Source organism: Cynocephalus volans, chromosome 16 (assembly GCF_027409185.1).
Source record: "Cynocephalus volans isolate mCynVol1 chromosome 16, mCynVol1.pri, whole genome shotgun sequence".
NCBI lineage: Eukaryota > Metazoa > Chordata > Mammalia > Dermoptera > Cynocephalidae > Cynocephalus > Cynocephalus volans.
The window spans coordinates 47,546,728-47,574,514 of NC_084475.1; the positions used below are offsets into that span (position 1 = coordinate 47,546,728).

The 27,787-nt window shown below is 34.4% G+C and overlaps 1 protein-coding gene across 2 annotated transcripts in view; it reads left to right on the forward strand.

Moving 5' to 3' along the window:
* JAK2 (Janus kinase 2) overlaps positions 1-27,787 on the forward strand; it is a 136,061-nt gene that overhangs the window by 14,500 nt on the left and 93,774 nt on the right. For both annotated transcript variants that reach the window (XM_063080689.1, XM_063080690.1), the window contains exon 3: positions 26,916-27,166. In XM_063080689.1, the coding sequence (XP_062936759.1) occupies positions 26,941-27,166 (226 nt within the window). In that variant the 5' untranslated portion in view covers positions 26,916-26,940. The remainder of the gene's footprint in view (positions 1-26,915; positions 27,167-27,787) is intronic.

The following is a 27,787-nucleotide window of genomic DNA, read 5'->3' on the forward strand; positions in this document are numbered from 1 at the left end:
ACACTAGGCATCAATAATTAACAGTAATTTATTCTCTGTTATCAAATGGCTAGAAGAGAGATCGAATGTCCCTGTTGCAAAGAAATGATTGAGTTTTGTAATGATGAATATGCTAATTGCCCTGATTTGATCTTCACCTTGTATACAGGTATTGATATTTAATTCAGTACCCCACAAATATGTACAATCAATAGTTTTGAAAAAAGAAAGCTTATTGTGGATTAAAAAGAAAAACCAAGCAGGTGGGGCCACATGGTAAAATATGTACAAAGTTTAGAAAGGAAATGGCTTACCAATTTTGTAACAAAAACCAGCAGTCCATTGCCCCTCCCACATCTCCACTCCACCCTCCCATACCTCCACCCTGACACCCCCGAAATGCCCAATCTTTTATTCTTGTTCTGTAGTCAACCACCCACCCTCTATACTTTGCCCTTTTCTCTTTTATAGTGAATGTTCAGTGTCCCATCTCAGGTCTCTCTATCAACTTGAGTAGAGGAACCCATCACCTTTGCTTTCAGGGACTTTACCTATTTTTCCCCTCTTTTTCTTGCATTCAGTTTTTCCCTCTACTGGATTATTTTCATCTGTATGTATTCCGGTGGTTATTGCTATGTAACAAAATCACTCCAGTACTTAGTGATATAAAGCAACTATTTTATTAGGCTCACAGATATCGTGGGTCAGGGTCAGTAATTCAGATAAGGGTGACTTTATTTCTGCTCCACAGAGTCTCAGACCTCAGGTAAGACTTGCTAGCTGGGGGTGACTTTAAAGCAGGAGATAGGGATCATCTGATGGTGTCTTCACTCACACAACAGGTTGTTGATGCTAGCTGTTGACTGTGATCTCAGCTGAAATGTTAACTGGAGCATGTGCATGTGGACAAGACTTCCACACAGCACAAGGGCCTCAGGGTAGTTAACTTTCTTACATGATGAGTTGGGATTTAAAAATGAGTGTCTCAGTGTGTCTCAGCATAAATCATCTTTTATAATTTAGCCTTGGCAGTCACACAGTCTAACTCTGCCACATTCTGCTGCTTATGTCAGTCATAAGCCTCTGCAGATTCAAGGGGGAGGGGAATTAGACTCCACTTATTGGTGGTGGAGTGGCAAGGTTATAATGTGGAAGAAAAACATGTGGGATGGGAGATGTTATGTCCCTCTTGGACAATTACTCTTGCCATAATTTGCTCTTTTGACACACTTTATATCCCTCCCACATGGAAAGTATGCTGACCCCCTTCTCAAAGATCTTTAATTCACATACCATCATAACATTGGCTCAAAATTGAATATCTTATCATTGAAATCAGGTCCAGGTATGGATGAGTTTCCTTGGGTATGGTTTCTTGAGTATGGTTCCTCTTGAACTGAAGACCTGTGATGAGTCAATTTATGTCCCCCACATACTTAACATACAAGATTGAAAAGGCACAGATTAACTGCTGTAGACATTTCTGTTCAAAAAGAGGCACTAGGGAGACACACAATAGTCTATAACAATTCTGAATGCGCTAGGCACAAGTAGCCAGTTCCTTGTTTAGGGCTCAGTCCCATTTCTTGCAAGTCTTAGTGAGCCATGGCTTCTTTGTGTTGTCTTTGGTTTCACCTTTTGAGTCATTCTTCTTTTTCTTTTCTTCCATAAGAATGGCTTTGTATTTGAACAATAACGTGCTGAGCTTGCTTCCTGCCTGTAATGCTTCAGGGTCCAAAGGCCTACTTTTCCATTCCAAGCTAATACAACTCCTTTAAAAACCTTGTGGACTTCCTGTAGATCAGTTCATAATCTACTCCATCAGATAAAAGCCATACCCATAAATCTCTTTGGAGATGAGTTCTTTCCTAGGTTAGGCTCCATGTGAGGCTGCTGTGGAACAACACCTTTAAGTTCATTAGGTAATCTTTTGTCTGAAAGGATCTATGAGATAGACTTAGGTCTTAACAAAGGATCTTACAGTCCCTCTCTAGATTGGATCTGTGCCCTGAGGCCCCTTCTTACTTTGAGAACACTTTTCTGGCACAAAAGACTAGTCTGAGCTCTTTACATTTCCTTGAAATTCCACTCAAAAAGTGAATACTTCATTCTTTAATTCATCTCTGTGCTCTCTCAATTATAAAGGCTGCTTGAAGAAGCCAAACATTTAACATTCTACCTAGAATCTCCTAGATTTTATTAGGAGATTCTAATAAATTTTATTAGGAGATTCTAATAATTTCTACCTAGAATTTATTAGGTGTGTATTTTATTTTCCATGTTACCATAGGTAATAGTTTTGCTAAACTTTTCATTACTATATAACAAGGGTCTTGACCTTGGTGTTTTAACACCATGCTCTAACCAACTGAGCTAACTGGCCAGCCAAGGAGAAGTTAATTTTTTAAGGGTTAATTACTAGATCTGTGGATAATTGGCAAAGTCAGAGAAGACAGAATTAAAGGTGAGTCTGGATTTTTTAACTCTGTGTGTGTGTGTGTGTGTGTGTGTGTGTGTGTGTGTGTGTGTGTGTGCGCGTGTGCGTGTGCGCGCGCGCGTGTATTTGCTGGTTGGTACAGGGATCAAATCCTGGACCTTGGTGTTATCAGCTCCATGCTCTAACCATCTGAGTTAACTGGCCAGCCCAATATTTTGAATGATTGAATTTAAATTAATATTTTTTAAACTTTTAAATGGAAGTATATACCATTCTGATTCTCTGTTTATATTTATATATATTTATTGATATATTTATATGTACATATTTTTAAATACATGGGTTATTGCAGGGTTCCTTGTTTGTTTTGAGGAGGTGGGGGTGATGTGAAATATAGTTTACATTGCATCAGATCTTCGATTGGTAATGATATTGCTGGAATTCCACATTCAGCATTTGCAATACATGGACTCTGTCTTGTCAGAAAAATATTATCCCTGCCTTCACCACTACCCTTCCGTGCCACAGACTTTTTAAGGTAAACAGTCTGTGAACATTGGAATATATTTATTACCATGAACATTTAAAATTATTAGAAGTAAGTACACCTTCAGTGTAATAAATTTGATTCACGATTCCTCTGGTTTATGGTAGTTAGTAAAAGTAACACTGTATTAGGAACAATCTTTGTGGTGGGAGTTATTTCTCTCCTTTTATACTATACTTCCCCTGCTCTTTCCCTCACCTTCATTTTATAAGCAACAATTAGATACATTGGTTTTACAAAGTTAACAGAAAGATTGACTAGAAGGGGATTTTAAGACTTGGGGAATGACCCAGAGAAGAAAATAATGAACTATAGTATAAGTCTTATCTGATGAGGAAGTGAAAAATCCATCCAAAACAGAGAATGCTTCAGTGTCTAGAGAATTGTTTATCTCCATGTTTATATATTCCTCATTCTTTACTTGTTTATCCATAGATGCTTAATTCTGTTTTTTATCTGAATGCATTATGATGATCTTTAAAGAATTATCTCAGAGGAATATCTAGTGTTCTTCTAACATGATGGTATTTTAAAAATCAGTATGAACTTAAATTTATACTGATTTAAATAACTTTTAGATTTTTTTGAATGTCAGTTGCAAAAGATGGTGTTAAGTACTTCAACAGTAGAATTAAATTTCCTGTGCAGTTTTATTTTTTACAGGCAGTCTCATTGCTTCTTAAAATTAAAATCTTTAAAAAAATTCTTGGTAATATAGGCTTGGAATATGATGGTTTTGAAATGAGATTTTAAGGGGAATAACCCCAGCCAACTTTCAAAGATCTATTTAAAACACTTTCCCCCATATTTGTTCACACTTTTGTGTGTTATGAATTTTAAATCTAAATTTTCCTATGTAGTCATCATTAAGCATGATTCTAAGGAGTAGCTCAAAATCTGTTCCTAACAAAAGGGAAAAGGAATAAATTTGCAGAATAATTTACATTTTTCTCCTCAGCATGATATCAGTTTTCTCAGGAGGCCTTTTAAATTGTTGCCTATCATGTATGTACTTATGTGACTGGCCCAAAGTAAAATGATAAAATTTGACTTCAGAAGCTCTTAAATGTGTAGCCATTCTTATCGTCTTCTCTTCCAAAGCCTCAAAATTGAGAAGTACTCATCTCAGATACCTTGCTTCTTAAGTGAAAGAATCATGACATTGTTTTAAAATATATCTGTGTTTTCCTTTATTTTATACACTGTTTTAAGAGGCAATAGTAGTATACAAGATGTGAACAAATCTCTTCAAATAAAAATATTCAGGTGAATAAAATGGTCATTTAAAAATGACATTAATCAATTGAAGAGGCAAAAAGGATTCCAAGTGCTTCTTATGATTGATAGAACTTGCTTAACAAGTTTTAATATCTTTCTGGATTTCTCTGCATTTAAATTGAGATAGTTTAAAATGAATAGGAGCAACCTGTTCATTCTAAATTGAGCCATTTTAACTGAACAATGTATTATGGAGGTCTTTTCATTTCAGTGATTACAGATTTATTTATTCAATCATTTATTCATTCAGTCCTTTTTTCATTCATCAAGAACTTATTGACTCATAAATCAATCATATATTTACTCATCTACTCACTCACTCATTTTATCAGTCACTCAATCATTTGGTCAGTCATTTGTTCATTCATTTACTCAAAGGGTCACTCAACTTACTTGTTTGGTCACTCATTTGGTTAGTTGGTTACTTTCTTGGTTGGTCACTCACTCAGCTGGTTGGATGGTTAGTCAGTCAGGTAGTCTCTTTCAGTGGATCACTCCATGGGTCACTCAGTCACTCACCCACCTACACAGTCAACAAATCATTCAGTGTTTGGCCAATCATTCATTAAGTAACTTATTAATGTAATCAGTCATTCAGCAAATACTTACTCAGTGTCCATTTTGTGCTATGCATGGGATATAATGCTAAAGATATAATGTAAGCCAATGGACATAATTTTTAATGTCTTCATAGTATTCTTTTTCTTTTCTTTTTTTTCTTTTGGTGGCTGGCTGGTACAAGAATCCAAACCCTGAACCTTGGTGTTCTCTGCACTGTGCTGTAAACAGCTGATTTAACTGGCCAGCCCTTGTCTTCGTAGTATTCTTTTGACTAAGTGTACCACAGTTAATCAGACCTCTTTAATGACGTTACAATTTTTTTCATTACTGTAAGCATTATTTCATAGAATTCTTAGATATGCATTCTACTACTCTTATCTTTTATGGAAGGACCAGTTCTTAGATATGCTTGTTTTTCTTATATCCTTGCCTACACTGAGTATTGCCAATCTTTGCAGTCTGATAAGGAAGAAACAATATTTCATTTTCATTTGCTTTTCTCTCATTATTAGTAATGTTGACCATGTTTTCATTTCTTTTGTGAAATGTTTATTTACGTTCTTTGTTCATTTTCTTATTGATTTGTAAGCGTTAAATATATATATTATACCTTTGTGTAGTATATATTAAATATACTAAGCTTTTGTAGCATACATTTTTTCTCAATTTTTAAAAAAAAAAACTTCTGATTATGGTGTTTATAATTTTATGCAGTCAAGTTTTTCAGTCTTTATTTCCTTTATTGTTTTTTGCTTACATGTTTGGTTTAGAAAGGATGTACAATAAAACAAAATTTAAAAAAATAAAAAGAAAGGATGTACATATGTGAAAGATTTTTTGGAAAAGAAATAACTGAAGCAGATGGATTTAAAACATACCAAAGAAATTACTGGAAATGTCCAACTTCAGATGTGTATGGGGATGAGTAAGAAAAGCATGAAGTGCTAACAGCAATATTTTTTAAAACGATTATTTTTAAACACTTGAAAATGTTTTAAGTCAGTTTGAAGGAATAAGATTTGAATATAAAGAGAAGCATAACATAAAAGTGAAATAAAGACATATACTCATTGCAGAGGTTGTTTCCTACTAACAGGTACATCAACTTTGAAGTAATTTTTTAGACTTTGTTATGCCTACTTTTAGGAGGTTTCTTTCTTTTTAAAATTTTTTGAGCACATGTTTCTTAATGGCCAATTTTTTAAAGTGTTCCATATGTGCTCAAAAAAGCATATATTTTTCTATCTTTTTTATTTTTATTTTATTTCATTTTGTTTCAAAAAAGCATATTTTTGATGGAAGGTTTTAATATGCCTGTCACTTCTCTAGTGGATTGTGTTTTTTTCTTACTGAGTTTGTGGAGCTCTTTGTATATTGTAGATATTAACTCCTTATTTGTTGTATATGTGAGTACTTCAAAATGTTTATGGAAAAAGAGAATAAAAGACAATACAATTTTTCAGTGAACTTTTTGAAGTACCCATGTACAAGTAAGAACTTAATAAAGGATTGGCTAGTTTGTATGGTTTTTGTTGCTGATAACAGAATGCCTGAAACTGGGTAATATATAAAGAAACTGAATTTATTTCTTACAGCTTTGGAGGCTAAGTCCAAGGTCCAATGAGCACATCTGTTGAGGGCCCTCTTTTTGGTGGGAACTCTATACAGATTCCCCTGCCTGCAGTCAGTCACATGGCGAAGGCTCAGTAAGAGCATTTCCACATTCTTTCTTCCTCTCCTTATAAAGCCTCTAGTCCACTCCCTGATAACTTATTAAACCATTAATCCATGAATGGATTAATCTATTTTTAAGGGCATAGTCCACATGATCTAATTACCTCTTTAAGGTCCCACTTTTCAAATACTATAGTCAGATTCCCCACCCTCTTAACACTGTTGTAGTGGAAATCAAGCTCCAGCATGAGCTTGTGGGGCATTCAAACCATAGCAGCTAATGGAAGATGCCTTCACATATAGGTTCTTTACTATCTCTAGAAATTGGCTAACCCTGGAAGGGGCAATCCCTCCAGGGTCAGCAAGCCTCTTAGATATCAAAGCATCAAAAATACAGACTTAAAAGACATTATTAATATAGTATGTAGAAATTCAGTTGGTTTTGTTTATTTTTTAGTATATCTTGTGATATTGGTAAATTCACTTATAAGTTCTAGTAAATTTTTTGTAGAATTCTTAGGATTATGTATATGATAATGTTGTCTGCAAGTAAAAACAGTTTAATTTTTTTCTTTTCAATTTCTATGTCTTTTTTTTTTTTTCCCACCTAATTGCATTGGCAGAACTTCCAATGCTGAATAGAAATGGTGATAGTGGGCATCCTTGCCTTGTTCCTGATTTTACAGAGGAAGCATGCAATATATAATCATTAAGTATGATGTTAGCTGAAGGTTATTTATAGCTGCTCTTTATTTTTTATTGAAGAAGTTTCCTTCTTTTCCTAATTTGCTGTCAGAGATTTTATCATGAATTAGTGTTGACTTTTGTCAAATGCTTTTCCTGTAACAATTGAGATGACCGTATGGTTTTGCTCCATTATTCTGTTAATAAGGTAAATTATGTTGATTCATTTACAAACGTTAAGCCAATCTGCATTACTGAGCTAAACCTCACTTGATGATGATGTTCTGACCTTTTTATATGTTGCTGGCTCTATATTCTATTATTTTGTTATGTTCATGAGGAACATTTGCCTGTAATTTTCTTATGTGATGCTCTTGTCAGGTTATGATATCAAAATAATTATGGCCACATAGAATGATTTGAGAAATATTTACTTTTCCTCTGCTCTCTGTAAAAGGTTGTATAGAAATGGTATTATTTCTTCTTAAATATTTGACAGACTTTCTAGTGAAGTCATTTTGGCCTGGAGTTTTCTTTGTGGGTAGGCTTTTAATGAAGAATTTCATTCATTAAACAGATATGATACTATTCAAGTTTTCTGTTTCTTCGTGTGTCAGTTTTGGTATGTGTCTTTCAAGGAATTTGTCCATTACATCTAAAATGTTGAAATCGTTGGCTTAAAGTTGCTCTTTCTAACCCCTTATTATCCACTTACTGTTTATAAGATCTTTATTGATGTCCCTTCTTTATTTGTTATTCGTAATTTGTGTTTTTCTCTCTTTTTAAAATTGATCATTCTAGTTAAATTTATCCATTTTATTAATCTTTTCTAAAAACTGGTTTTGGTTTTATTGATTTTTCTCTATTATCTTCTATATCATTGATTTCTGCTGTACATTCTGTCCTTTTCTCTCCTTTCTCTGGTTTCTTTTTCTAGCTACTTGGGAAGCTTATATAATTGATTTCAGATCTTTCTTCTTTTCTAACATAAGCAGCTATAGATATACATAGCCAGTAAACACTGTTTTAGTTATATTCCCCGTATTTTATTGTTTCTTTGTATCATTCAGGTCAAAGTAATTTCTAATTTCCCTTTTAATTTGTTCTTTGAACCAGAGATTCTTTAGAAGTATATTAATTTTGTAATATTGAGAGATTTTCTAGATATCATTTTGACATTTATTTCTAATTTAATTTCATTGTGGTCTAAGAGTGAATTCTTATGAATTCAGTCTATTCAGATTTACTGGGACTTGGTTTATGGACTGGCACATGGTACAACTTAATGAATACTTGAAAAGGTTGTATATTCTGCAGTTGTTAGGCATAGTATTCTATAAATGTCAGTTACATTTAATTGGTTGAAGGTGTTTAGGTTTTAAATATTCTTACTGATTTTTTAATGTTTTATTTTTGCTAATTCCTGAGAGAGGTGTATTAAAATTTGTAGCTATGTTAGGTGTTTTATTTCTGTCTTTACGTTTTTTTGCTTCGTGTAATTTGAAACTATTATTATAGCATTGTGTATATTTAAGAAATCAAATTTATAAATCTTCTTTTATGGTTAATGTTTTTTATGTCTTAAGAGATGTCATGATGATATTTTTCTTTTTTTCTTTTTTCTGGAATGTTTATGATATTCCCTTTTACATATTGGCCTGTTATCCATCTGAAATTAATATTTGTGTATGGTGTGAAGTAGAGGTTAAGGTTACTTTTTTCCTCCCATATGAATAACTAATTGACTCTAACATTTATTTAAGAGACCAACATTTTTCCACTGAAATGCAATGGCACATCTGTTCTAAATTAGGTGACCTTCGAAGATGTTTTCCTGGATTCTATTCTATTCCATTTGCCTATTTGTCCATTTCTGTGCCAAAACCAACTTGACTAATTAACTCTATCTTTGTAGTAAATCTTGATGTCTGGTAGTGTAAGTCTTCACTTTGCTCTTGAGAATTCTTTTGGCTATTGTCACTCCTTTGTTTTTTTATATAGATTTTACGATCAGCTTGTAATTTTCACAAAATAAACTGCTAGGATTTTAACTGGGACTGTGTCAAAACGATAGATCGGTTTGGAGAAGAATTGACATCTGAACAAAATTGAATTTTCCTGTATTCTTATATCAGCACCTTGTATCAACATGTTCTATCCCTCCATTATTAGCTAGCCTTTATTTTTCCTAGAAATGTTTTATAGTTTTTATTGCAGAATCATTACAGATATTTCAATAGATTTATTCCTAGGTATTTGATCTTTTTTTTTTATTATTTTAAGTGATTTTAAATTTGCATTTTTTAATTGTTTGCTTCTGATATACAGAAATACAATTGCTTTTTGTATATTGATCTTGCATCCTGTGACTTTGCTAGATTCACTTAGTAGTTGGTAGATTCTTTTAAATTTCCTATGTACACAGTCATGTTATATGTGAATATTGGCTGTTTTACTTATCCTTTATAATCATTACACCTTTTATTTTATTTTTTTGCTTTGTTACACTGACCAGGATCTCCACTACAATCTGAATAGAAACCATGATTTTAGACATGTTTGTTAAGTTTTTGAACTCTCAAGAAGACAAGATCAATATTTTACCATTAAGTGTATTAGTTCAAGGTTTTTTACAGTCACCCTTTACCAGAATGAGGAAGTTTATTTTTATTCTTAGTTTGTAGAGAGTTTCTTCATGAACTGTTGTTGGATTTTATTACAGGTGGTGGGGTGTTTTCCACATCTATTGAAATGATGATATGTTGCTTTTTCTCATTTATTCTAATAATGTGATAAATTATACTGATTGTTTTTTTAAAGTTTTTTTTTAATTGGCATAAAAGTCATATATATGGTGTACAACATGACATTTTAAAATATGTATACATTGTGGAATAGCTAAATCAGTCTAATTAACAAATGCATTATCTCATATCCTTTTCATTTTTTTGTGGTCAAAATGCTTAAAATCTTCTCTCTTCATAATTTTCAAGTATTTAATATATTGTGATTAACTATAGTTTCCACAATGTGCTGTAGATCTCTTGAGTTTATTCCTCTTGTCTAACAGAAATTTTATTTCCTTTGAAATAAAATTTCAACATCTCCGCAATTTCTCTAACCCCAGCCTCTGGCAACTGCCATTCTACTCTCTGCTTCTGTGAAGGTACTTCAAAAGGTCATGGAAAAATAGAATTAAAAGATAATATGAATATTTCCATGAACTTTTTGAAGACCCTCATATGAGTTTGACTTTTTTAAGTTCCACATACAAGTATAAATAAGTGGTATTTGTCTTTTTGTGCCTGTCTTATTTCACTTAATATAGAATCCCCAGGTTCATCCATGTTGCAAATGACAGAATTTTCTTTTCTTTCTTTTTTTTTTTTTTTAAAAGCTGAATAATGTTCCATTGTGTATATATACTACATTTTCTTTATCCATTCATCCATTGATGGACACAGGTTGACTTCATATCTTGGCTATTGTGAATAATGCTGCAGTGAACATGGGAGTGCAGATATCTTTTCAACATTTCAATGATTTCAGTTTTTTTGGATATTTACCCAGAATGGGATTCCTGGATCATATGGTAGTTCTATTTTTAATTTTTTGTGGAACATCCATCTATTTCCCACAGTGCTGTACAGGTTGAGCATCCCCTAATCTGAAAATCTGAAATCCAAAATGCTCCAAAATTTGAAACTTTGAGTGCCAACATGATGCCACAAGTGGAAAATTCCACACATAAGTACTTAACACAAACTTTTTTTTCATGCACAAAATTATTAAAAATATTGAACAAAATACCTTCAGCTATGTGTATAAGATGTGTATGAAACATAAGTGAATTTTGTGGTTAGACTTCCTTTTCATCCCCGAGATATCTCATTATGTATATGCATATATTCCAAAATGCAAAAGAAATCCAAAATCTGAAACACTTCTGGCCCCAAGTATTTTGGATAAGATCTGTTCAATCTGTACTAAATTACTTTCCCACCGACAATGTACATGGGTTCCCTTTTCTGCACATACTTACCAATACTAGTTATATTACATTTTTTTGATAATAGCCATTCTAACAGATGTGAGGTGATATCTCATAGTGGCTTTAATTTGCATTTCCCTGATGATTGGTGATGTTGAGCATTTTTTCATGAACCTGTTGGCCATTTGTATATCATCTTTTGAGAAATGTCTTTATAGGTTCTTTGCCCCTTTTTTGATCAGGTTATTGTTTTCTTGCTATTGAGTTGTTTGAGTTCCTTATGTACTTTGGGTATTATCCCCTCAGATGTATTGTATGCAAATATTTTCTCTCATTGTGCAGGTTGTCTCTTCACTCTATTGATTGTTTCCTTCATTGTACAGAAGTTTTTTAGTCTGATGTAATGATTGATTATTAAGTGTAAAATTAATTTTGCATTCCTGAGGGCAAATTCACTTGGTTAAGATTTATTTTTCTTTTAAAATATTACTGTATTCACACACACAAAAATAAAATACCTAGGAATCAATTTAACCAAGGAGGTGAAAGATCTCTATAATGAGAACTACAAACCAATACTGAAAGAAATTAAAGAAGACACAAAAAGGTGGAAAGACAGTCCATGCTCTTGGACTGGAAGAAATAACATTATGAATATGTCTGTACTACCCAAAGCGATCTACAGATTCAATGCAATCCCCATCAAAATACCAATGACATTCTTCACAGAAATGGAAAAAACAATCTTATCTTTCATATGGAACAACAAATGACCCCAAATAGCCAAAGCAATCCTGAGCAAAAATAAAATAAAGCCAGAGGCATAACACTACATGACTTCAAATTATACTACAAAGCTATTGTAACCAAAACAATGTGGTACTGGTATAAAAATAGACATTCAGACCAGTGGAGCAGAATAGAGAACCCAGAAATCACCCCTCAGGCTTACAGCCATTTGATATTTGACAAAGGCAACAAAAAGCTCCATTGGGGAAAAGACTGCCTCTTCAATAAGTGGTGCTGGGAAAATTGGATATCCATATGTGGAAGAATGAAACTAGACATGCATCTTTCACCATATACTAGAATCAACTCAAAATTGGTAAAAGGCTTAAGTATAAGACCTGAAACTATAAAATTACCAAGGGAAAATATAGGTGAAACACTTCAGGAACTAGGTCTCGGCACAGACTTTATGAACATGAGCCTGAAAGCACAGGCAACAAAAGAAAAAATAAACGAATGGGACTATATCAAACTAAAAAGCTTCTGCACAGCAAAGGAAACAATCAACAGAGTGAAATGACATCCTACAGAGTGGGAGAAAATTTTTGCTAACTATGCATCTGACAAGGGATTAATATCCATAATATATAAGGAACTCAAGCAATTATGCATTAAAAAAACAAATAACCCAATTTAAAAAATGGGCAAAGGAGCTGGATAGACATTTTTCAAAGGAAGACATGCACATGGTCAACAGATACATGAAAAAATGCTCAACATCACTAGTCATCAGGGAAATGTAAATTAAAGCCACATTGAGATATGTCACCCCAATCAGACTGTCTGTAATCAAAAATATGGAGAATAACAAATGCTGCTGAGGGTGTGGAGAGAAGGGAGCCCTCCTTCACTGTTTGTGGGACTGTAAATTAGTACAACCACTATGGAAAACAGTATGGAGGTTTCTCAGACAACTACAGATAAATCTTCCATAAGTCCAGCAATCCCACTTCTGGGTGTATACCCAAAGGAATGGAAATAATCATGTTGATGGGATACCTGCACTCCCATATTCATCACAGCTCTGTTTGCAACAGCCAAAATATGGAAGCAACCTAAATGTCCATCAATAGACAATTGGATAAGGAAAATGTGGTGCATATACACCATAGAATACTACTCTGCCATGAAAAAGAGTGAAATTCTCCCATTTGCAACAACATGGATGAGTTTGGAGAAACTTGCATTGAATGAAATAAAGCAAAGCACAGAGGGATAAATAACTCATGTACTCACTCCTAAGTGGGAGCTAAGAGAGAAAGAAGGAAGGAAAGACAGACCACAGTGGTGTGTTGGACTTGCAGAGGGAGAGAGCACACCTAGGGATACAAAGTGGAGAGGGGAAAAGGGGATGGGGAGGGAAGTCGGGGATTATTGGGCAGTGGACATGGCGTATAATCATTGTGGTAATGGGAATGCTGCCAGTATAGATCTGGCCATCACATCTTGGGCACAAGTGGTGACAATCAACTTTGTATCTCATGATTGTTCATAACCAATAAAAAAGATTTGCATAATAAAAAAAGAAAAAGAAAGAAAAAATAAAATATTGGTGTATTAAATTTGCTAGTATTTTGTTTAGTATTTTTTTATGTGTGTTTATAAGACATATTCAAGTGAAATTTTCTTTCCTTTTCATGTCCTTATTACATTTGGGTATCGTGTTTATGCTGTCCTCTTAAGGTATGTGGAAAAGTGGTTTTTTAAAAATTTTCTATTTACTGAAAGAATTAGTGTAAGCTCTGTGTTATTTTTTCTCAGATGTATGGAAAACTTCACCAGCAAAGTTACTGTGCATTAAACTTCCTTTATAGAAAAATTTTAAATTAAATATTCAATTTATTTATTAAATGTGGAATTATTGAAATTTTATATTTCTTTTATGTCAGTTTTGGTAAATTGTGTTTTTCAAGAAACTTGTTCATTTCTTCAAAGTTTTCATATTTATTGGAGAATATTCCTATATTCTATGTATTTTTAATATTGGAAGCTCTGGTAATGATGTCTTTAGTTTTTAATTCCCTGATATCAGTAATTTATATTTTCTCTTTTTTTTCTAGTGTTTTACCAATTTTGTTAATGCTTTAAAATAGCCAACTTTTTACTTTATTTTTCCTTATTTTCTTTTTCATGATTTCTGCTAAGTATTTTTTCTTCTTTGTTCCTTAGCTTAATTTGTTGTTCTTTTCATAGCTTTTTGAAATAAAATCTTAATAATAATTTTGTTCTGCCTTTCTTCTTTTCTCATGTATAATTTTATGACTATAAATGTCTTATTAACACTTTTACTGTATTTCATTCATATTTTCATTATCATTGATTGAGTAATTTCTAATTTCTTTGTACTGTGGCTTATTTAAAAGTATATTGCTTAATTTATGAAAATATAGGGGTTTTCTAATTATCTTTCTGTTAATTATTTTTAGTATAATTTCATTGTGATCAGAGAACATAATGAATAATATATGGTACTTTTGTGAGTGGTCATATTTTCCATAAGAGATTTTTAATGTAGGTGCCATTGGCAAGTTTCCATCAGTGCAGATGCAGAACTTCACACTTTTCAATGTATGCGTGGGTTTTTTTGTTTGTTTGGTTGGTTGGTTGTAGTATTAAGAATAGCATGAATTTACAAGATATTAAGTAATCATTAATTGTCATATATGTCCATTTTTCAACTTAATATACTTTCTCAATTAGAAGAATTCTCATCAAACTATTGACTCAGAGAATTTAAAAAACAGTGATAGTGATAAAGCTGACTTTCACATTTTTTATGTAATACTCTTCAGTGTTATTTCTTCAATACTCTTAAGAATTATATAAATTTTTCATGACCTATACAACATTTAATCAATATTATAGGTCTTAAATATATGAAATGATTGCTTGCACCATTGTTTACATTTTGAATACAAATCATACGCTTTTTTATTTCATCTTGTCAGTATTTATTGAGAATTACTTTATAGCCTAACACGTGGTCTACTTTGAAAAATATTCCAGCAGTACTTCAGAAGGATGACTGTTCCTCAGTTCTCAGTCAAATGTAGGAAGTGGAGAGTAAAAATGGGGATGGCAGTTTTGATGATTGAGGAGAAATGAGAAGATATGAGATAGTTGTCTAGGAATGAGAGAGTAAATTGACTAAAGAAATAAAATTATAGGTGAGCACTAAGGGCCTATTTGAGGTTAGTATTTGAATTTAATGCATGTATGTTTTCAACAGCCATATTTATGTGTGTGGGTAGAAGCTCTGAGTAGACAGTTAAATTGAACTCTTATTTGAGTTTCCTTGTTAATCGGTATTCTCTTTACTTTGATCTGTGCAGCTCCAAGCCTTTTAAAATATTAAACTTTATCTGCTTTCAGATGATCCTTTTAATATGAACATAGGCATCATTAACGTCAGTCGAATTTCTTCTATTATTTTTCTTCTCTGTATTCTTTTTTCTTCATCTAGTGCTTCTCTTAGAATTGTACCCCCTGCATTGATCCCCTTCGTATTTCTTACTTTGTTGCGTATATTTTTTCTTTCTGTAGTTCTCTCTCTCTTTTTTTCATTTTGGAAACCAGGAGTTTGTCTTGACTTTGTCTTCCAAATTACTAATTTGGTTTCTTCAGTTGTTTTATTCAACCCTTTCTTTGAATTGTCATCTTTTTTTTTATTTTGTAAGTTTTTTTCATTCTTTGCTCCTTTTTCATGATCCTTTATGTTTTCAAATAGTCTTAAATCTGAGGACATGAAATAGGAATTTAAAAATAGTTATCTTTTCTGCATTATCTGTTTCTTCTGTGGTCAGTTGTTCTGTTGTTCCTTTTGTTCTTAATGCTTTCTTCTCCCCTCCCCCCACCCCAAGTCCCCACTATATGATGACCCTTGATTATCTTTGAATATTTAAGCTTCTTTATGTGTGTGCAAAAAAACTTTTTATGCTTGCTGATGCCTTCTTCTGTGTTATGTTTTAAAGAGTCCAAACTGGGAGCTGAATCCATAAATAAACAAACAATAAAGAGAGATGGAGAAAGAAAGGAACAACAATCACAGTAATACTTTGAACTTTTAGAAAACTAGAGGTGGAAAAAGGGAGTGGAGGGGTGGGGGGCTAATGAGGAATTGATCAATGGACACCAAGAATGATTGCACATTGTAATGATGAATAAGCTAACTATGTTGATCTAACCACGACATATTCTATACAATTATTGAAAATCCACGTTGTACCCCACATATATGTATAATAAATTATCTAGAATAAATTTTAGAAGGATTTAGTTTCTTTCTTTTTCTCATTTGTATTTTTGTTCTACCAGTGCGTTTTGTTCTTTCTTGTGTATTTATGGAAGTGATTATTGTTTTTTAGATTCCAGATTCAGGACTTCCTTGAAGATTTCTTGTAGGGCTGATCATGTGGTGAAGTCCCACAATTTTTGTTTGTCTGGAAAATACACAATTTTTCCCTTATTTCTGAAGGATAGCCTTACTAGGTATAGTCTTCTTGGTTGGAAGTTTTTTTTTTTCTCTTAGTATTTTGAGTATATCATCCCATTTTCTTCTGGCCTGTAGAGTTTCTGTTGAGAAGTCTGCTGTTATTCTGATATGGGCTCCCTTATAGGTAACTAGACACTTTTCTCTTGCTTCTTTTAAGATTCTCTCTTTGTCTTTGAGCTTTCTCAGTTTGACAATGCTGTGTCTCGGAGAGGATTTTTTTGGATTGAATCTGTTTGGGGATCTTTGAGCTTCCTGGATCTGAAGGTCCATGTCTCTCCCTATACCTGAGATGTTTTCCATTATTATTTTGTTGAGTAGGTTTTCCATGCTTTTTTCCTTTTTCCTCCCCTTCTGGAATACCTATGATATGAATATTTCTGTGTTTAAGGTTGTCTGCTTGCTCTCTTAGATTTTCTTCATTTTGTTAAATTCTTTTTCCTTTCTTTTGTCTGCCTGGATTATTTTGAAAAGACTATCTTCAAGATCAGAAATCGTTTCTTCTGCTTGTTCTAGCCTGCTGCTTAAGCTATTAGTTGTGTTTTTTATTTTGTTGAGGGAGTCTTTCAGTTCCATGAGTTCTGCTACATTCTTTTTTAAGGTATTAAACTCTTTGTAAATTTCATCCTTCACATCCTGGATTTTTTTTCTCATTTCATTATGTTGTCTGACTGAGTCTTTTCACAGCTCAGTGAGTTTCCTTAAGATTGTTGCTTGGAATTCCTTTTCAGTCATTCCAGCATTTTCTTGCTCTGTAGGGTCTGATATTTGAGAATTATTTCGTTCTTTTGTTGGTGTCATACTTCCTTGGGTTTTTGTATTTCTAGTATATCTACATTGATGTCTGGTTATATGGTAGAGCAGTTGCTTCCTCTGTTACTCTAGAGTAAGCTTTGAAGAGAGAGATGTACTCTTATTCTGGTCTCCACTGGTGACTCTCCTTGTGTCAATGTAGTTGGGTGTCTGGTGGGATGCCTGCAAGGTAGCTGTGGTGTTGAGCAACTTTTTTGGCATCTGTAGCTGTGGTGGTGGCTGTGGTGTGCCACCCGCATGCAAGTTGTGTTTTCCATGTGCTCTCTTGCCTGCCTCTGGGTGGAGGAGGCTGTTCTTTTCTCCTGCCTAGGCCCCCGGGCCTGCTCTCTTGTTTGTTTCTGGGTGGAAGGCTATACTTTTTATTTTACTCATTTTGTCTATTGTCATTTGTTTTATTTTTATATCTGTTATAAACCCCACCATACAATATTATTATTTATGCTTTAAGCAATTATGAATTGTCTTTTAATGAATTAGGAAAAGAAAGAATAGTATGTCATAATTACCCACGTATCTGCTATTGTTGAGTTCTTCATTCCTTTCTGCAGATCTGACTTTACATCTAGTATTATGTTCCTTTAATCCAAAGAACTTCCTTTAGCAGTTCTTGCAGTGTGGGTTTGTTGGTGATGCATTCTTTCAGCATTCATTTATCTGAAAGTGTATGTTTTTGCTTTAAATTTTGAAACTTATTTTTCTGGGCAGTAGAATTCTTCACTGACAGGTTTTTTTCCCCCTTTCTACCAGTACTTTGTCTTCTGGACTCCATCATTTCCGAAGATGTGTCAGTTCTCTTTCTTATCTTGGCTCTCCTGTATGTATGTGACTGCTTTTAAGATTTTTCTCTTTTCTTTTAGTTGTTGCACTATGATGCAACTAGGTGTGGATTTTTATTGATTGAGGTTAGATGAACTTTTTGGATTGGTGGTTTGATGTCTTTAAACAAATTTGGGTAAAATTTAGCTAATATTTTTTCAAATATTTCTTCTGTCCGACTCACATGTGTTAGACTGCTTGACATTGTAGTTTACATAAGGCTCGTATATCTTCATGTATTATATTAATCTTTTACTATAGATTCTTTTATGTATGTATCATAGTAAACTAAATCTTTAAAATAAATTCCAATATTTGGGTGTACTGTGGGTCCCTTTCTATTATATCTATTTTTCTTTTAACTCTCTATTTTTCTTTTCATGTTTAATAAGTTTCAATTGATTATTGTACATTGTGGGCAATACATTGTAGAAACTCTGGATAAAGTGGATTTTAATCTTTTTCGGAATCTTGAGTTTTGCTCTAGCAGGTAGTTAAATTACAGGCAGATCTCCATGATCCTGTGGAGCTTTGGTTTTTTTTTTTTTTTTTTTTTTTTTTTTTCTAAAAGATGACCGGTAAGGGGATCTTAACCCTTGACTTGGTGTTGTCAGCACCACGCTCAGCCAGTGAGCGAACCGGCCATCCGTATATGGGATCCGAACCCGGGGCCTTGGTGTTATCAGCACCGCACTCTCCCGAGTGAGCCACGGGCCGGCCCTGGAGCTTTGGTTTTAGGCCTTGTTAGAACAGGTCTAGTTCAGTTTTGCCCTTAGTTCTGGAATATGGTTCTTACTCCTCAAGTATGGCTTTTCTGGAGTTCCAATGGAAAGTCTGACGTATTTACTAGTTCCCTCTATCGCCAAACTCTGATTCTCCAGGAGCAGGCAGCTCCTGAAATCTCTTCCCAGTTCTTCCAGATTTCTAGCTATTGCTTCTTTCTGGGTTTCTTGGATTTTCATCCTGTAAATGGGAATTCAGGAGTCAGCCCCCCATGACTCCGTTTTTTCCTGGGATTTCTGCCCTCAATTTCAATCTCTTAAAGCAGCTCCAAACTTCATTCCCTGATTCTTCTACCCAGTGAGACTGCAGCTTTTTGCAAGAGCTCTATCCTGTCCCTTGGCCCCCATCTGCATGCTGAACAGACTATGTAGTTACTTCAGGATAAAAGATGGGTAAATGTGGGCCTCATTCAGTGTATTTCCCTTCTTTCCAGGGTCATATTCTCTCCAATTTCTATCTGTCTTTGTTTCCTTGACAATGCCTTCAAACAGTGTTTTTTTAAGTTATTTTTTCAGTGTTTATATTTGTTTTTAGCAAGAGCATTAGTCCTGTATAAGCTGCTCTCTCATCACAGGAAGTCCATATTTTAAACATTACTTAAAAATTCTTATTATTATTTACCATCTCATTGGAGTTTGGGGCAGAAGGAGAATGCTCATGATTATTCTAAATTTCTCATTAACCCAGTCTTTGTCACGAGACCCTATCCTTGGGTTTTGCACTGACCAAATTCCTTTAATTATACTGTATTAAATTATTTTGTGTTTTTTGTGAACGTAGCATTCATTCATTAAATATTTAGTAAGATCTATGTATCAGGACTTTTCTAGCTGCTGATAACAGATTATTGGACAAGGCAGATGAGGTCTTGTTTTTGAATTATGAGCTATTGAATCCTGTTATTAAGTTGTGGAAGAAACACTTAGAAAGGTGTGCAAACTTGGAGAGGTAGGGAGCAGACAGATAAAGAAGGACTCATAGAACTTTATTCTAAGCATAATGGGAAAGACATTAGAGAATTTTCAGAAGATTTTGAACAGGATTTGAGTTACATTGTAAAAATATGACTGTGGCTTCTGGGTGGAGATTAGGTTGTTGGGAGGTAAAGTAGACTTAGAGAAAAAGTCAGGAGTGCATTGCAGTAGTTAGTAGAAAAATGATAGTTGCTTAGGCTATGGTGGTAGTTGTAGAGATGAAAAAGAGTGAATGGATTCAAAATATAGCTTAGAAGTAAAATTATCAGTACCTACTGATGGATTGGATGTAGGGGTGAACGCAAGAAAAGAATAACGGCTGCCCAAATCTCTTATTACCTCAAAGTATGAATTCTTGTTAAGACCTCTCTTCTAATTCGTATTCTTTCTTTCTTGCTCAGTAAGAAAACAATGTAAAGGACCTTTTTCCTGTAACATTTATATTCTTCTTTTGTGATTAAAGTACATTTTCAAAATATGAATAGTCTTTAAAGCATAGTGTTATACAAAATCCTTTTAAGTTTCACTTCACCCACGTTTAGTTTTACCAAAGTAGGATGTGAATATAACTTCAGGAAAAATATAGTTCATCTATTTGGAATATCAAAATTTAGAATACTAAAAAACTAAGTCAAATGGCTACAACTTAGAGTAGAATGCAAAACTGCGTGGATATTAAAGGTTAACATATCATTTCAAAAGTATTTTATACTCTTGGCTTCTTCAACCACTTCACTGCCTTTTGAGGCATTTCTGTGGAAAAGTTGAGAAGCACTGACCTATCTGGACCTGCCAATCCAGCCAAACTTGTCTCTGCTTTGTTCCAGGAACATGCTGTATGCATTCTTCTTTCCATGTTTTTCATGCCTTTCTCCCTGCCAGTAATGTCCTGTTTTTTGTTACTTGTGTAAATTCTGTTTTTCTTTTAAGGTCCAGCCTATGTTTTAATTGTGTGAAACTTCTAAAGACTTTCTTTGTTTTTAGTAGTCATAATCAGTCTTGTCACTTTTGTAGCACTTAATTATTCTGTTTATTTGGTACTTAGATTATGTATCAATTGTCTGGAAATCGTAGATTTTTTTTTTTTTTTTTTGGCAGCTGGTTAGTACTGGGATCTGAACCCTTGACCATGGTGTTATCAGCACCATGCTCTCCCAAGTGAGCTAACTGGCCAGCCCTAGAAATCATAGATTTTTAAGAGTTGAGAAGGACCTCTGAGATTTAATTCATTAATTTCATTACAGAAATGAGGAAGGCAAGATTCATTTGTCATATAACTTGTTTGCAGTAAGAAAGGATTAAAAGTTATTTTTGGTCTCCTGGCTCCCAGTTTAGTAATTTCTCCAATCTACTAACTTACTTCCTCATGGGTATTTATTGATCTTGAAAAGTTGTGTCTCTTAGAATTATGTAGTATATGTATCAATAAATTTTAAGAATATTAACTTTCAAAATTTCATATTTGAGATACTGGTTTTCCAGTGTATGTGCGCAGATTGATTAAAATTCATTATAACTCTTATTTACTCTTCATTTATTCAGAAACTTCCATGTATCAGGCACTATTCTAGGCACTAGGAGTGCAGTAGTGGATAAGACATCCAGGTTTCCACCTTCAAGAAACTTTTATTCCAGTGGTGCAAGACAATCAGTGAGCAAAAGAATAATGTAACCTATGGAGGAAAAAAATCAGAATGGTAGTAGCCACTTGGGTGGTAGGAGCAGGGGTTGATGGAGAAGGAGCACAAAAGAACTTTCTGAATGATAACTTTTGTAGGGCTTTGGGTTACACAGATATATGCATTGTACAAACTTGTGAAATGTTACACTTCAGATTTGTGCATTTCATTGTATGTAATGAGAGAAAATCCTGTACAAACAGAATAGATGTAATTCATATGTGAGTTAAAAAGAACAACATATTAAATACCCAGGAAACTACCACCCATCCAAAGAACTAGAACATTACTAGTAATTTATACCCACATATCTATGGATTATAAATGCAAAATAGTGAGTAGAATTAAATCTCTGGCTTGCTGGGTTCCCCGTGTAGAAGCAGGGACTGGAGACCAGGAGTTTTGCACTCTTGGTATAACATGGACTAGAGGCAGTTCCTGGTGTTAATTTTACTACCAGCCATAGCTTCCCTCTAAATAGGCTCTAATTGTGGGGGAACTTCCTGCCAAATGCTGCCTCATGCTAAATAGCTTTGGAGAAGCTGCAAGCTTAGAAAGATGAGATGACACAGTTTTTGGAACACCAAGATGGAGCCAAACATCTCATGCTTTGTGACTGGATCTGTATCTTATCTGATACCTCCTCAAGGCAGAAATTTTAACCTGCTATTGTGCGATCTGGTTCTATATATGGATAGCCAGTTAGGCAACCACAAATTGTTAGACAAGGAGGGGTAATGACAGAGAGACAGAGAGTGAGTGAGTGAGTGTGTGTGTGTGTGTGTGTGTTTTGGGTGTGCAGAGGTGGGGAATGGTATAGACTATTGCTATACCATCTAGCTTTGTGTAAGTATACTCTATGATGTTCACACAATGATTAAATCACCTAAGGATACATTTCTCAGAACATATCCCCATTGTTAAGTGATGCATGACTGTATTTGAATAACTAAGGATTAACTCTAATGTTTTCTCTGATAGAATAAGGTCCTTATAGTTGAATATAGAATTGAGTTTTAAGTTGTAATTCACTTAATACTTATTTTTTCTTTCTTTATATATGTACTTAGAACAGTGCCCAGCACGTAGTCAATGCTGTATTAGCGTGTTTGCTTTTATTCCCATTCCCTCCCTCCTGCTCTCGGTTACTGCTAAGGGGAGAGTTGTCAAATTTCCAGCTCTAGTCATGAACTCTTCCAAATACCAATCTCATGTTTTGGCTGGCAGCCAAACTGCCCAACTACCATTTCTAAATGAAAATGTGTAAAACAGTAGTCTTTATTCTCTTTATCTTCCAATGTCTAGGGGCAATGTCCTTCTCACTTCCTTATTTCTGTTACTGCTATTACAGATCTCCCAAGTTTGAAATCTGCGCACTGTCTTTCACTTCCTTGTCTATTCATTTAGTCAACAAGTAGCATAGAGTCTTACTCTTATCTGAGTGTTACCTTTCATCATCCAACTGTTTCTGTCTACTGCTTAGACTACAGTAGTCCCCCTTCTCATCCATGTTTTCACTTTTCTGTTACCTACAGTCAATCATGGCCTGACAATGTTAAATGGAAAATTCCAGAAATAAACAATTCACAAGTTTTAAATTGCCCACCATTCAGAGTAACATGAAATCTTGCACTGTCCTTCCTTGTCCTGCCCAGGACATGAATTATCCCTTTGTCCGGCATCTCCATGATGTATATGCTCCCTGCCCATTAGTCACTTAGTGTCTATCTGCATTATCAGATCTACTCTCATGGTATCACAGTGCTTGTTGTGTTTAAGTAACCCTTATTTGATTTCATAATGGTCCCAAAGTGCAAAAGTAATGATGCTGACAATTTGGATATGCTAAAGAGAAGCCGTTAAGTATTTCCTTTAAGTGAAAGGGTGAACACTGTTGACTTAATAAGGAAAGGAAAAAACATTGTATGCTGAGGTTGCTGAGGTGTATAGTAAAAATGAATCTTCTATCCATGAAATTGTGAAAAAGGAAAAAAGAAATTCATGCTAGTTTTGCTGTTGTATCTCAGACTGCAAAAGTTATGGACACAGTGTGTGATAAGTACTTAGTTATGGTGGAAAAGGCATTACTTTTATGGGTAGAAGACATGAACAGAAACATATTCTGATCGACTGCAGTCAGGTTCCATACTATCTGAGGTTTTAGGCATCCACTGGGAGTCTTGGAACACGTTTCCTGCGGATAAGGGGGGACTACTGTATTGCAGTAACTTTCTGGTTATCCCTTCACCTTCCTAATTCATCATTATCTGTGGGATAAAGTACATTCAAACCTTCCATTCCTTGATTTTGTCTATGTCAGCTAGGATGGATTTGCTTGCAAGTAACAAGATGTCTGGTAATAGGTAGGTGATTCCTGACATCAATTTAGCTGCATAAGATGTCTGGTCTTTTACTGTCTTGGTCTTTACTTCATGGTTGCCACATAGTTTTGAGGTGATTCCCCTACCCTAAATTCATGTTCAGATTCAGGTAGGAAGAAGATAAAGGGGAAAAAGCAAAAGAATCATGCTAGCTAAGTCAGCCTCCTTTTGAATATGGTTCTTAAAGAATCACCCAACAACTTTCACTTAAATCTCATTTGCTGAAACTGGTTGACATAGCTATCCATGTATGGGAAAGTACAGTTTTTTATTGGGCACATAGCCGTCTCCAACCAAATTGGAGGGAAGAAGGGGAAAATGCATACTGGGTAGGTAGCTAGCAAGCTTGACACAAATATCCATCTGAATATTTAACCCTTTCCTCTATGATATAACTTCTCATATACTTCAGCTCAATAAATTACTAAGCTTTGTACCTTTCTACCTTTGTGCTCATCAGCACAATTCAACTCTCCTGGAATGATCTTCGTCCTTCATCCATATAAATCCAATCCAATTTTTTTAAAGATAAATTTTATTTATTTTTATTTTTTATTGCTGGCTGGTACAGGGGTCCAAACCCATGACATTGGGGTTATAAGGCTGAGCTCTAACCAACTGAGCTAACTGGCTAGTCAGTTTTAAATTTGACCTTCTCTAATAAAGCTCATCAGATTATTCCAGCTTGAAGTATTTTTTCCCCTCCAGACACCAACAAGCAGTTATCAGAGTATAGGCTTACCTGAGAAATATTGTGGGTTCAGTTCCATACCACCACAATAAAGGGAATGTTGCAATAAAGCAAGTCACAATTTTTTTGGTTTCCTAGTGCATATAAAAGTTATGTTATACTAGCAGTGGCAGGGTTTGAGAAGATTGACTCCATTTTTTTTTTTCCCCCCCCGTCTATTTGGGCATCTCAGAGGATTGACTCCTATTTTGAAAGAAGTTCTACTGTGGATAACATGTTGTCAAACAGCATCATGTGCTACAGAGAAATCTTTCATGAAAGGAAGAGTCAATCAATGCAGCAAACTTAACTTTTGTCTTATTTTAAGACATTGCCACAGCCACCCCAACCTTTAGCAATAACTTACTTGATCAGTCAGGAGCCATTAATGTTGAGGAAAGACCCTACACCAGCAATAAGTGTGCAATAGCATTATGTCTAGAAAAAAGTACATAATTTAAAAATGCTTTTATTGCTAAAAGATGCTAATGATCATCTGAGCCTTTGGCCAGTCCTTACCTTTTTGCTGATAGAGGGTTTCAAACTGCTTTCAAACTCCTGTTAATATTGATATTTTGACTTCTTCCTATGAATCACAAATATTCTCAATGGCATCTAGAATGGTGAATCCTTTCCAGAAGGTTTTTAATTTACTTTGCCAAGATCCATCAAAGGAATCACTATGGCAGCAGCCATAGCCTTACGAAATGGTTCTTAAATAATAAGACTTGAAATTCCAATGACTTCTTGATCTGCAAAATGGATATTATGTTAGCAGGCATGAAAACAACATTAATCTCCTTGTACATCTCCATCAAAGCTCTTGAGTGACTAGGTGTGTTATCAATGAGCAGTCGTATTTTGTAAGAAATTTTTTTTCTGAGCAGTCGTCTTCACAGTGGGCTTAAAGTATTCAGTTAACCACGCTGTAAACAGATGTGCTGTCATCCAGGCTTTGTTATCCAATTTATAGAGCACAGGCAGAGTAGATTTGGCAGAATTATTAAGGCCCTCGGATTTTCAGAATGGTAAGTGAACATTGGCTTCAACTTAGTCACCAGCATTGTCTTCTAATATAAGGCTGTTTTGTCTACATTGAAAACCTGTTATTTAGTGCAGCCATCTTCATCAGTTATCTCAGCTAAATCTTCTGGATAACTAGCTGCAGCTCTTCCATCAGCATTTTCTGCCTTTACTTTGCACTTCTATGTTATGGAGATGGCTTCTTTCCTTAAACCTCACGAACCAACTGCTGCTTGCTTCAGACTTCTGGCAGCTTCCTCACATATCTCAGCCTTCATAGAATTGAAGAGAGGGCATTGCCCTGGGTTAGGTTTTGGCTTGAGGGAATGTTGTGACTGGTTTGATCTTCTATCCAGACCATTAAAACTTTCTTCATATCAGGAATAAGGCTGTTTTGCTTTTTTGTCATTCGTGTGTTTGCTGTTTTAATTTTTTTCAAGAAGTTTCCTTTGCATTTACAACTTGGCCAACTGATTGGTGCAAGAGGCCTAGCTTTTGGCCTATCAAGGCTTTCAACTTGTCTTCCTCACTAAGCTTAAACGTTTCTAGCTTCTGATTTAAAGTAAGAGGTGTATGACTCTTCCTTTCACTTGAACACTTAGAGGCCACTGTAGGATTATTGATTGGCCTAATTTCAATATTGTGTCTCAAGGAATAGGGAGGCTCAAGGAAAGGGAGAGAGATGGGGAACAACCTGTCAGTGGAGCCGTCAGAACATACACAACATCTATCAAGTTCGCCATTCTATATGGGCACAGTTCATGTCTCCCCAAAACAATTAGAATAGTAACATCAAAGAGCACTGATCACAGATCATTATAACAGATATAATAATAATGAAAAAGTTTGAAATACTACGAGAATTACCAAAATGTGACACAAAGTGAGCACATGCTGTTAGAGAAATGGTACTGATAGACTCGCTCGATGCAGAGTTGCCACAAAACTTCAATTTAATAAAAACACATCTGTGAAACGTGATAAAATGGGATATTCCTGTAATTCATGTTCCTTGTGAGATTTCTTCTGTTGTCTGTAACTGATTTTAATGTTTGTTTTGTTAGTGTTACATATTTATATCATGGTTCCTCAGTTTGTTAACTGGAGTTCTGTGTCTTGTCCAAAGGAAGTTTTTAACCTGTGTTTTCTTGCACTGTGCTTTGTATGTAGTAGTACACAGTATTTATTCAGTTAAAGGATTTGACAGTCACTGCCGTCAGACTTCTTTGTGCATGAAAGATACTTTATCGATATGCTTTTCATTTGTAACTTTGTTTTCTCTTACAGACAAATGTTCTGAAGAAGACCCTGCATGGGAATGGCTTGCCTTACAATGACAGAAATGGAAGGAACATCCACATCTCCTGTGCATCAGAATGGTGATATTCCTGGAAATGCTAACTCTGTGAAGCAAATAGATCCAGTTCTTCAGGTGTATCTTTATCATTCCCTTGGGAAAGCTGAGGGAGATTACCTGAAGTTTCCAGCTGGAGAGTATGTTGCAGAAGAAATTTGTGTTGCTGCCTCTAAAGCTTGTGGTAAGTATTAAAAAGCATCGTTTTATTCTTATTAATAGATCATTGCTTTAATTATGCTACTCTAATACAATGTACATGTATAATATATTATATTTTGGATTTTTTAATGATTGGCTGGCAGGTATGTTCTCACATGCATAAAAATGAGAATATTATTAGAATAGAATTTAAGGTGAATCTGTCTTGGGCCAGGTATCAAAATAAATCAAAGAGTATACATTTTTGCTAAAAACTCTTTATAAGACTATATAGGTGACTAGAGAATCCTATCATGGGATATTTTATGACATAAGGTAATCTTAAAGCTAGATCCTAAGAGCAGCATGAAAGCAAACTATCAATGTGTTAAAATATGTATTTGATTTAAATTCTTGATTAAATATTTTATAGGTATGATTGAAAAATCATTTTCTTCTAGTTAGCTTATGAAGACCTCTATCAGTCTCCTCATGTATACATTTTTGGGTTTCTTTTGTGTATCTGAAATCATTTTTACTTTTGGGAGCTGATTGTATGAGTACTGTCTCTCTATAGCCTATTCAAAACTGTGGACAATAGAACCCTTTCTATAGGGTTCTATAGGTTTCTATAGAACTCTTTCTATAGAACTGACACATTTTG